Source organism: Pan paniscus, chromosome 7, assembly GCF_029289425.2.
Source record: "Pan paniscus chromosome 7, NHGRI_mPanPan1-v2.0_pri, whole genome shotgun sequence".
Taxonomy (NCBI): Eukaryota; Metazoa; Chordata; class Mammalia; order Primates; family Hominidae; genus Pan; species Pan paniscus.
In genome coordinates, this window is record NC_073256.2 from 41,188,670 (window position 1) to 41,198,875 (window position 10,206).

A 10,206-nucleotide genomic window follows, 5' to 3' on the forward strand; every position below is an offset into this window, starting at 1 on the left:
GTGGGAAGGGCTGACCCAAAGGACAGCCATCGTGCTCCAAGCAGCATGAGCAGGGCTCAGGGGCACCATCGGAGCAAGGATAGGATCGGAGGGTGTGGAACCCCAGAGTTGCCCAGGAATGGGGTGAAGGAAGGGTTGATAGGAGCAGCACGGGGTGCCTAGGGGCCCAGGAAGGCATTTCTGAGGCCTAGAGGAAGGACCTTCCTCATCCAGGGACCCTGGGAGCAGAGCAGGGTCTCGGTAAACCAGAGAAGCCACACATGTCCTGAGAGAATGCACTGGGGGTCTCCCTGGAGGAGGCAAGACCCGGAAGCGGGTAGGCAGTAGGAAAGAAGCTGTATGGAATCACAGTCTGGCTCCCACCCAGCCTAGAAGTTAGAACATTTCTGTTGACATTCTTCTTGTTTGCAGCTCTGTAGCCATGTTCTGTTTGCATTAGCTCCCTGGTAAAATTGCTCAGAAAACATCCTTCTAGGCATCTGTGTGTTTGCTAGAGGGGAAGAAATAGTGTTTCCAGCCTGGGGTCAGAGGCTGGTGGTAGCCAGGAGAGGTGGTGGCAGGAACTGCCCCAATTCCAGGCTAGAGATGAACCAGCTGTGATGGGGATGGGGACTCTTCCGGAGCAGGAACAGTCAGGACCTGGTCCTATCCTGCCCCGGGCATGGACACGTCAGAGGCTTTATCGCAAATTGGGGAGAGCTTCATGACACTACCTCCTACCCTGGCCTACTCCTGTTCTCACATGGGGCTGTGAAAATGACCAATTTTTAAAAATATTAGAGATGGAGTTGATGGAAATATTCAGGCCAAAAGAATGGTGACACCTTAACAGCTGACGTGCTGGGAGAAGGCTCCAGGGCCAGGGGCTCTCCTGGCCTCTGCGGATGTCTGACTGGTGAGTAAGACTGTGTGGTCCATGGGGCTGACCCATGGACTGCTCTGATCAAGGGCCTTCTTCCCCTTCCTCTGGAGAACCCTCTCCTCTCCGCACAAAGAATGGTTATTCCGAAAAGAACCCCTTGGGATAGATCTGGGACTATGACCTATTTTTAAAACCCCATGGCACCTTTTAGACAGTCACTTATTTCCCTTTGTCCTTAAGATTTTGCCAGTATGATTTCTAGCTCTTGGGACACACAGAGGCCTCCTGCTTTCCCCAGGCTTATTGTTCCAGAACACCAGGGAAGCCAATCAGGGCCAGGAGAAGGCAGCTCACAACCCCCTCATTTATGACAAGCAAATTATGGATTAGCAAAAGGAGATCAATAACAACTGGCCATGAGCTATTACCTTCATTCACCAGAATCCACCTTGCTATTCTTTTTGACATGCTTGTGAATAAAGACACACTTACACACTCGCCACTACCAGTTCCACCACACACCACACAAAAACGTATGCCATGCCTTGCCCCATGTTCTCTCTAAGTAGCTCATTTATACTCAACCCCAGTTCACCAAGTACAATTTTGCAAAGAGTCATCACTTTCAGTACACCACTCCCAAGTGGTGTGTGTGTGTGTGTGTGTGTGTGTGTGCGTGCGGGGTGGGGGGGCATCCTTTCATTCATCCCCAAACACCCCAGGGGTTCTTGGAAGGAGCTATGCCTCTACCCCTTCCCTACTTTGATGCCTGATTTTGCCCTAGGGCACAGGGCCTGTTCATTGCAAAGCCTCTACTGATTCCCTCCCATGATAGCCCCATCTAGGCCTTCCCTCCACCTTCTCCCTACTTCATCCCTGAGTTTCAGGGTTGAGTCTCCTCTCCCCATATTTACAAAACCCAGGCGGGTTGGGTAGCTGGTGTGATGCTATCTGGGACAGTCTTATCTAGCTACAAAGTGTGAATCAGTGATTACATCACACAGGGTTGGTGCCAGCCCGGCAGACTGCCATATTGCCAAGTAACCCAGTGGTTGAACCAGGTTGGGTTGAGTAATATCCACCAATGGATAGTGAGTTTATTAATCATGCAGCATAGTACACTGTTGATGAAAGTGTAACACCGAAGGCCTGGTTTGATTGGAGAAGGTGCAGGTGGGGCTGGATGCTGACTATGAAGACAGTCAGGGACAGTATCTTCCTCCCATACTACTCACTTGACAAATACATAGAAATCTGGAAGGAAACATCTAGTTTAGCAAAGAGATGGATTATATGCTCAATGTTAGGACCTTTCCGCCATCTTGGATTCCCTTTGTTAAAAAGGAAGGACACTTCTATGAGGCTATTGAAGCCACAGTCTGAAATTTTAGAAGTTTCATGAGGTAAGAGAAGGGAATTCAAGATGGCAGCCGGTGACCTAAAATTGTGTGGGTGGGAAAATTTAAGATTCCATACTGCATTCTCCTTCTTCATCTCTCACTTCAAAAACATTCTTTTCTAGGGCCACAGCCTACCTCCTCCGCCCAGGTCTGGCCTCAACTTCTTGGTAACTATAGCCAACCAGAAATACCACCCATATTTTTCTTTGTGATGGGGCTGCCTTGGGGATGCCGAAGAGCAGTTTCTGAGCAGGGACACGACATTTCTGTTGCTTTGTGGCTGACCTGGTTGGCACCTCAGGGTCTGAGACACAGATTCCAGTCACAAGCTGGTGGGGCATTTATACAATCTGGTGGGGTATAGCGCAGCATTATACACCAAGCCCCTAAACCTGGGTGAAGCAGTGGAACCCAGGTGAGTTTTTTTTAGAGGGCAGGCGTGAAGAAGGGGAGGGAGCAAAGACTGACTTGTGCAAAGACAGCTCTACAAGAAGCCTCAAGGGATAAAGCCTTCTAAGGACTATGGGGAAAAAGGTGAGGGGTGCAAAATGCAGATGCAGACACAGGAAAGAAGTGGAGGATACATTTTCCTCAAGAGAAATGGAGACAGCTCTAGGGCTGGCAAATTAAGTTAAGGAGGAGGAATGTTCTAGGGAAAACAGCTTGGAGGATAGGAGAAGCATTGCTTTTATGGGAGGTAGAATCATAAGGTATGGCAGTTTGAGGCTATGCAAACATTCCCTGTGTGTTTTCCAAATCCCAAATGTCCTTTCTTCCTTTCAAGGCATTGGATCCCTGGGTCATTCATAGGAGCTGGTTTTCAGCGAGGTTCACCTTTACCAGGCAGCTCCAAATAGTGAGGCCTAGAGGAATCCCATCCAAGCGGGATTAAAATTATAGAAGTTTAAAAGCTGATTTTTTCCAGTTATCTGACCACAGAAGAGCTGCCAATCTTTCTGGTCATCTTGCCAACCCTGAAGAACCTCGGTCAAGTCTCCACCTGTTTTTCAGGCTTCAAAATCTTTGGCAAGAGAACTACTCAGTGTGGCTGACAGGCCCTCCAGGGTCCTGTTCTGGCATTCCCTAAGACTGTCTCTAGAGAAATTGTTCATAAACCAGGAGATCTCCTCCCTTCTACCCCCAAATACCCATTGGAAGCTGGAAAGAAGGTTCTAGAAGATTCCCAGTCACCAGCCCTGACTCCCATGAATTTACCTAACCTGTTCGCCTAATCCCTCTGGCAGTGTGAGGCTTACAGAAGGGTGGAGGGGAATTCTATTCTCCTGGTACCACAGTAAACACTCAAAACTATTTGAAACACCAGAACCTTGCACAAAATTCTGACCTACTTCCAATAACACCAAGTTCCACATTTCCACTTTGAGAGTTTTCAGAGGAAGAACAGCAAAATTAGGCATAACAACCTATCAAACAAACCACCAGCCAAAAACAAACCAAGACAAAAAACAGGCCAAACTAAAGCTTTATGCTATAAAAACAAGAAATAAAATAAGGAGATTTATAGGCCGGCTGATTGTCAGCAAACACAATATATTTACTGTATTAGCATTTGCTCACAGTGCAAATGGTACAACATTACACCATTTCAATATTTCGGTTTTTAAAAATGCTGTTTTCATTAACTATATTATATTGGCATTACAATATGACAAAGGAGCAAATGAAATGTTGGTGAAGAATTTCACCTTTTCACAATATCAAGCATTTTTTTTTAACCTTAGTATAAGGTACTATAAATCCAAGAAATAAAAACATCCACAAAATATATTACATCTGGTTTGTCTTTTTTCTAAGTACTCAACTTTATACAAAAGTCTTTCAAAAAATATCATTCCCCATAGGTTTTCCTGTTTAAAACCTGATTTTTTTCTCTCAGTTCACATAAGTTAGAGTGCATTTTCTTTTGTTGCTTTTTTTTTTTAAAACATGCAGACATATAAAAAATCTGGATAGCACAACCTTTTGGCAACAAAGTTATTTTTCTCTTAGTTTAGCTTAATGTCTGAGAACAGTTTTATTAAAACAAAGGAAAACTCAATTATCATGCAGTGACATGCATATACCAGAAGGAGCGAGGAAAAAATATTAAAGGGTATCTGATTCCTCCTTCTAGCTTGGAAGTGACCAAAATTTTTGCTTTTTTAATAATCATCACATTATAAAAAGTATTCAGCAAAATACTGTCTCTGCAAAGAAAGATTTTACCCTTCAGCTGAAAAAATATGGGCCCTCCTGGCAAACTTCATCTTCTTCTCTCTCCTTCTACAAAAAGTCCAAGTACCTGGAAATTCACAACCCCCTGCTCTTCGATATCCCCCCTTTCCACTAGAGTCCTTTTAGTATTATTTATCCACCACCAAAAATCAAAACAAAACAAAACAAAAATGGTACTTCTTTTTCTTAAAAAAAAAAGTGGAAAACGCATAAAGTGACTTTAAAAACAGACATTCTGTAAACTCCAGACCTTTGTTCCTTCTCTCTGGGCAGCTTACTGACCACAGGAGAAATAACGCTAACAGGAACAGTACATTCAGTCAAGACCATGCTGCAAGCTGTGGCAGAGAGCAACCTTCCCTATTACTCCACTTCAAAGGAGCCACCCTGTACGAGAAGGGCTGGCAGGACAGCTGGGGAAGAGGGGTGCCTGAGAAGAGGTGAGGTAGGGTGGGGAGAAGGTGAGACTGGGTATGGAAAGGAGACACCTCATTCATCAACATGGATTCATGAAAAAATCCCCATATCTTTGAGGAAATTTTGGACAGAGATGTGTATATGTGTATACACACATATCCATACATAGATGTGTATATGTGTATATATGTACACTCACACGTATATGTACAGATATGTGTGTATCTATATCCACACACATATCCATACATAGATGTGTATATGTGTATATATGTACACTCACACGTATATGTACAGATATGTGTGTATCTATATCCACACACATAACACACGTATGTAGATATAATCTCATCAGTTAACATTTTCATAAAAAATAAATCATTTAAAGCTGTATACGCCTACAAATTCTCTTTATTCCGGTGCACTGCACTGGATAACCAAGTACCTTAGAGATTTTATTTTGCTAGGAATACATATTGTGTGTATGTTATGTATATGTACGCATGTGCATCTTTATACACATGCATGCATATACATACACATACATACACACGCACACCATATACTTATATTTAAATTCTATCTGTTGTGTTGGTGATGGCAAAGGGCAAAAGCAGAGCCAGCTTCCCCATGATGGTGGGAAGGAGAAATTGCTATGTAATTGAGAGAAGACACAAAGCTGGAGTGGCTGGTTGAAGCCTGCCTTTCTGGGAAAAGATTTTGAAAGAGATGGGAGAAGGTTTAGAGGGGAGAAGGGGAAGGAGTGGGAGGGCAGAGGGCAAACTCAGGAACATAGATTTCTTAGAGTGGCGCTAAGGAAATACACATATATTTTAAAAGGCAGGCTCAGCGATGGCTGCTCTTTCTCCCCACAGATCAAACTGCCCTGAGGCCTAAGAGGGAAGCGCTCAGAAAAGGAGGGGTTCTGAGGGGCCAAACCCGAAGCGGCGGCAGCAGCACCGCGTCGGCGGCATCCGAGGCATTTCTCTAAGAAACATGATTTCAGAGCGGATGGAAGACCACCTCCTCCAGCCACGTGCGGACCCCCAGCATGGGACATCTCCCAGCGTCATGGGGACCCGAGGTGGGGAAGAGTTTGGGGTAAACACAGCCCAGTTCAGCTCAAGAGTCTTCAACACACACGCTTGCGCGCGCGCACACACACACTCACACACACACATACACACACACGCGAGCACGCACACACTCGCGCGCATCCCCGCACGCAGGCGCGCGTGCGTGCGGCGGGCAGCAAGCTCTGCGCTTTGGTGCGCTCCTTACCCCCTCCCCCTCTCGAGTCTTCGAGGGGGTATAGAGGGAGACGTGGGGGAAACAATGAGGTGTTTGGGTCGGGCGAGGGTTGGATGGGCTCCGCCTTCAGTCCCTTGCAGGTCCTTGGCGCGGCCCGGCGGCCCCTGGATCAAGGCGATCCGAACTGAACAAAGCGGGCTAGACGCCACCTTTCCGCCCCCACGCCTTGGCTAAGTGGGGGACCGCGAGGGGAAGGCGCCTCCAGCCCTGGCCCCTGACCGCTGGCCGGCGTGAAAGGTTGGGAACCGGGGGCATCGAAGGGGAGCAAGGGGCCGCACGTCCATGGAGAGGCCAGGGCGCGGCCCCTACGCCTCCGTGGCTGGCTTTCCCGCTGCTTTCAGGCTAGCAGCCGGGAGGCACTGGAGGGGAAAAGTGGGGATCTGGGGGCCCGATCCTCAGGCGCAGGTGGTGACCACGGGGGCCAGCGACACGGGGGGCGCCGAGGATGCAGCGGGTGCACCGCCCTTCTCCGCCTTCTTCTCCTTTTGCTTGAGGTGGATCTTGGCGTGGCGCTTGCGCTCGTCGCTGCGCGCAAACTTGCGCCCGCAGAACTCGCAGGCAAAGGGCTTCTCGCCCGTATGAGTGCGGATGTGAGTGGTGAGGTGGTCGCTGCGGCTGAAGCTCCGCATGCAGATCCGGCACTGGAAGGGCTTGTGGCCCGTGTGGATGCGCAGGTGCCGGGTCAGCTCGTCCGAACGGCTGAAACGGCGGTCGCAGCCCTCGGCCGGGCACGCGTGGGGCCGTTCGTGGAGCGGTGTCTTGCTAGGCCGGTTGGGGTACTTGCGGGGCCGGATGGGCTTGAGGGTGAGCGGCGGCTGGGGCAGGCTGCCAAAGCCCGGGTGGATCTGCTTGTCTTTGAATGCCTTGATGGTCTCCAGAGGGGTAATAGGGGGCGGGTTGACCCGGATGGGGTCCATGCCCTGGAAGGGCTTGTGCTCCGGAATGGAGCCCATGTCGTTGGGGTGGTGGTAGAGGTTGTAGTCAGGAATCATGGGGAAGAGATTGCTGTCCAACGCCGGCTTGGCCGATTGGTAATCCTGGGGGGAATAGGCGAGCCCGGGATTGCCCTGGGGGTCGTGGAAAGACACGGGCTCTGAGTAGAGGTCGCCGCAGTTGGAGTAGGGGGGTAGCGCGGGATACATGGCCTCCACGTCACCCTGCGGTGGCTGCACCATGCTGGCCGTGGACGTCTGCGTGCTGAGCGCCCCTGAAGCCGGGGGCACCCCCAAGATGCCGGCGCTCATGAGGCTAATGATGTTGTCCTGGCACCAGTTGGAAGGGGAGTCGAAGGCGAACTTTCCCAAGTAGGTCACGGTCTTGTTGCCGGGGGCTGGCTGGAAGGAGCCGGAGTAAGAGAGTTCCGGGTTGGGCTTCTCGTTGGTCAGACCGATGTCCATTACATTCTCTGCGGAGAGCGGGGGAGAGAGGGGAGGGGTGAGTGAAGCCGATCCGGCTCCGGGCCGCGGCGCCCTGGTCCTTGCCCAGGTGCGGAGGGTGCGGCCGGGTGGAGGGCGTAGCGCATGGGGTAAGAGGAACGCTGAGCCCGGCGCAAAGCGGGCGGTGCCGCGCTCCCGGGCGCAACCTGGATATAGCAAAATACTACGGATCGGGGTGTGGAGTGGCTGCTGCACACACAGCGCACAAGCCGCGCACACACTCACGTACCACACACACACGCGCGCGCGCGCGAGAAGCATTGTTGTTCTTCCCGAGGTGGGGCGGGCAGGTAGCTGCAGCTACAGGTAGTTTCAGACCCGGAGCGCGCTGGGCTCTCGCTCTCCACCGCACACAACTCGGCCTCTTCCCTTGGCCCTGTCCGCTCCAGGACGCCGCGCCTTTCCCTCCCCGGCGATGCCCCCCACGCGCGCTGCTCCCGGGTCGCCGACCCAGAGCGCTCCGACGCTTTGTCCTCGGAGCGTAGAAGGGTGTCGCCCTCAAAGGGAGCTCTCCCTTCACCTACCCCGGCCCCAGCCTCCTCGGGCATGAAGGAGCTTTAGGCTCTTGCTGGAGGGGAAAATCCTAGCCCCAGCTAGGGAGGGTGGAGAGCGGCGGAAAACCGGCCGGTGTCTCCATGGCGGGAGAGGCCGCCCTTCCCCAGCTCCCCGGCCCCGGGATCGTCCCCCGTGGCAGGCCCTCGCCCCGCGGGTGAACCCCCTCCTTCTCCCCGCCGTCCCACACCCCCACGGCTTTGCTGAACGCCCCGGAAAGGCAGCGTCGCAGTACCTCTCCCACCGCGGGGACTCCACGCCGCACATGGCTCCATCCCGGGTGGGAGGCTGAGGGAGTAAGGGGGGAGAGCGCGGGTGAAAAAGACGCCGGGCTCCTCCCGGGAAGAGGGCGACAGCACCACGCCTTGCGCGTAGCCCAGCGATCGGGCCCCCTGCGTGGTGAGGGAGAACCCCAGAGCCGCTCGCACCTACCTCCCTCCGGTCGGCGGCTGCCCCCACCCGGGAGAACCGAAGCCTCTACCGTGGCGTCGCCAACCTAGCCTTCTCGATCGAGGAGGGCGGGAGGAGTGGGTGGGAAAAGCAACTCGCCCCCCGCAAAATTCCCAGCGCGCCCCCATCTCTCCATCCATTTATCCATCCATCCATCCATCCATCCATCCATCCATCACCAGGTCGTCCCCTCCTCCTCTTCCTCTCCCCTTCCTTCCTCGCTGCCTCGCCGCCTCCCCGCCGCCCTTACCTGTAGCCATCTGATTGTAATGGACTACCGAGTCGCTGCTGCCGGAGAAGAGGTTGAGCGCGCTGGGGATCTCCTCGGGGTACAGATTGTCAGGCAGTTGGTTTAGCAAACTGCTCATGGTCACCGGCAGCTTCTCGGCGAGTTTGCCGGTCATAGCACTCCCGAGCTGCCGCCGCCGCCGCCACCGCCGCCACCGCCGCCGCTCGCTCCTAACGCAGCTTCCAGGCAAGCGGCATCCGAGAGGCGATCCGTGGTGCAGGGGAAAAGCATGCGAGAGGGAAAGTTCGGGGGGAGGGGGGAGGGAAGAAGGGAAGGGATGGGCCAGGAGAGGGGATCTTCTCTTTTTTGGGGGGCGGGAGAGGGCCCCAGGGGGTAATCCTCTTGGGTGCCTCAGCTGGTGCGGTATGAGGCTGGGTCGTGGGGGGGGGGTGGGGCGTGTGCGGGGGGTGGGGTGGGGGCTGGGCTGGGGGGGATCTCGGCTCAAGGGGGTCGGACGCGGCCTCAGTATTGATCTCACAAACAGACACGCGCCCGCCGCCCCCCCGCCCCCCGATCTGCCACCGCCACCGCCACCGCCGCCGCCGCCGCCGCCGCCGCCGCCTCTGCCGCCGCTGCCGCCGCTGCTACCACCACCACCAGCCCCGCCGCTTCCTAGCAAGCTCACTGCTGCCCAAAAGCTCCCAGCCAGGGAACTCCACCAGCCTATTTATCTGAGCCCCGGGAAAGCTCCGTGACGTAGCTGCCCATATATGGACAGACAAAGCCCAGCCGAAGGGGCGCGACGTCACAATGGAAGCTCCTCACAATGGAACATTAGAAAGCAGGAAGCGGGCCGCAGCCAACGTGCGGCGCCCGCACCGCTCGCGGCTCTTGAAAAAAAGAGAAGGGGAGAAGAAACAAGAAGAATGCGAGAAGAGAGAGGAAAGAAGGATACAGCTGCATGCAAAGCGCAAAGCGCGTAGCGTGGAGTCGAAACACCAGTAACTCATTGTGTGTGTTTATTTGAGGTTTGCATTAGGAGAGCGCATTGGGGGGAGGTGGGCGGTGGGGTGGGGTTGTTTGCAAGTGGTCTCCAACACCCCAGCAGTTAGAAAGAGAGTTGAAAACATCTGGCGAAGTCCCTTTGCAGCCCGGGAACTGCTGGGGAACCCGGAAGGCGTGCGTTGCGCCCCTGCTACCTCAGCGGCTCCAGCGTTCGGGATCCTATCCGAGATTAAGAGAAAGGGAGTGCTTCCCTTTGTGGGGGGAAGGAGGGGTGCGCGCAGGGTTGGGGGGGTGTTTCAACTTGTCAGA

The 10,206-nt window shown here is 53.3% G+C and overlaps 1 protein-coding gene across 5 annotated transcripts; it reads right to left on the bottom strand.

The window, feature by feature from the left end:
• Positions 1 to 3,727: 3,727 nt before the first annotated feature.
• On the bottom strand, positions 3,728 to 9,390 carry EGR3 (early growth response 3). 5 transcript variants are annotated; one of them, XM_008977220.5, is made up of 4 exons: positions 8,914 to 9,266; positions 8,449 to 8,501; positions 7,891 to 8,134; positions 3,728 to 7,630 (listed from the first exon to the last, which is right to left on the bottom strand). In XM_008977220.5, exons 1-4 carry the CDS (start codon positions 9,065 to 9,067, stop codon positions 6,621 to 6,623), a joined length of 1,461 nt encoding a protein of 486 aa, XP_008975468.2. In that variant the 5' UTR covers positions 9,068 to 9,266; the 3' UTR covers positions 3,728 to 6,620. The 5 variants fall into 5 exon arrangements, with proteins under 5 accessions (XP_008975468.2, XP_003823638.2, XP_034821721.2 ...); XM_003823590.5 differs by lacking the exon at positions 7,891 to 8,134 and having other exon boundaries at positions 8,914 to 9,052; XM_034965830.3 differs by lacking the exons at positions 7,891 to 8,134; positions 8,914 to 9,266 and adding an exon at positions 8,646 to 8,827.
• Between the last annotated feature and the right edge of the window lie 816 nt (positions 9,391 to 10,206).

What these genes read in the sequence shown, in the direction of transcription:
- EGR3 (XM_008977220.5), bottom strand. Translation starts at nt 9,067, where the DNA reads ATGACCGGCAAACTCGCCGAGAAGCTGCCGGTGACCATGAGCAGTTTG. An exon ending in TTACAATCAGATGGCTACAG is followed by an intron (nt 8,502 to 8,913) that starts GTAAGGGCGGCG and finishes TTACTCCCTCAG; the next exon opens with CCTCCCACCCGGGATGGAGC. An exon ending in GAGTCCCCGCGGTGGGAGAG is followed by an intron (nt 8,135 to 8,448) that starts GTACTGCGACGC and finishes CTACGCTCCGAG; the next exon opens with GACAAAGCGTCGGAGCGCTC.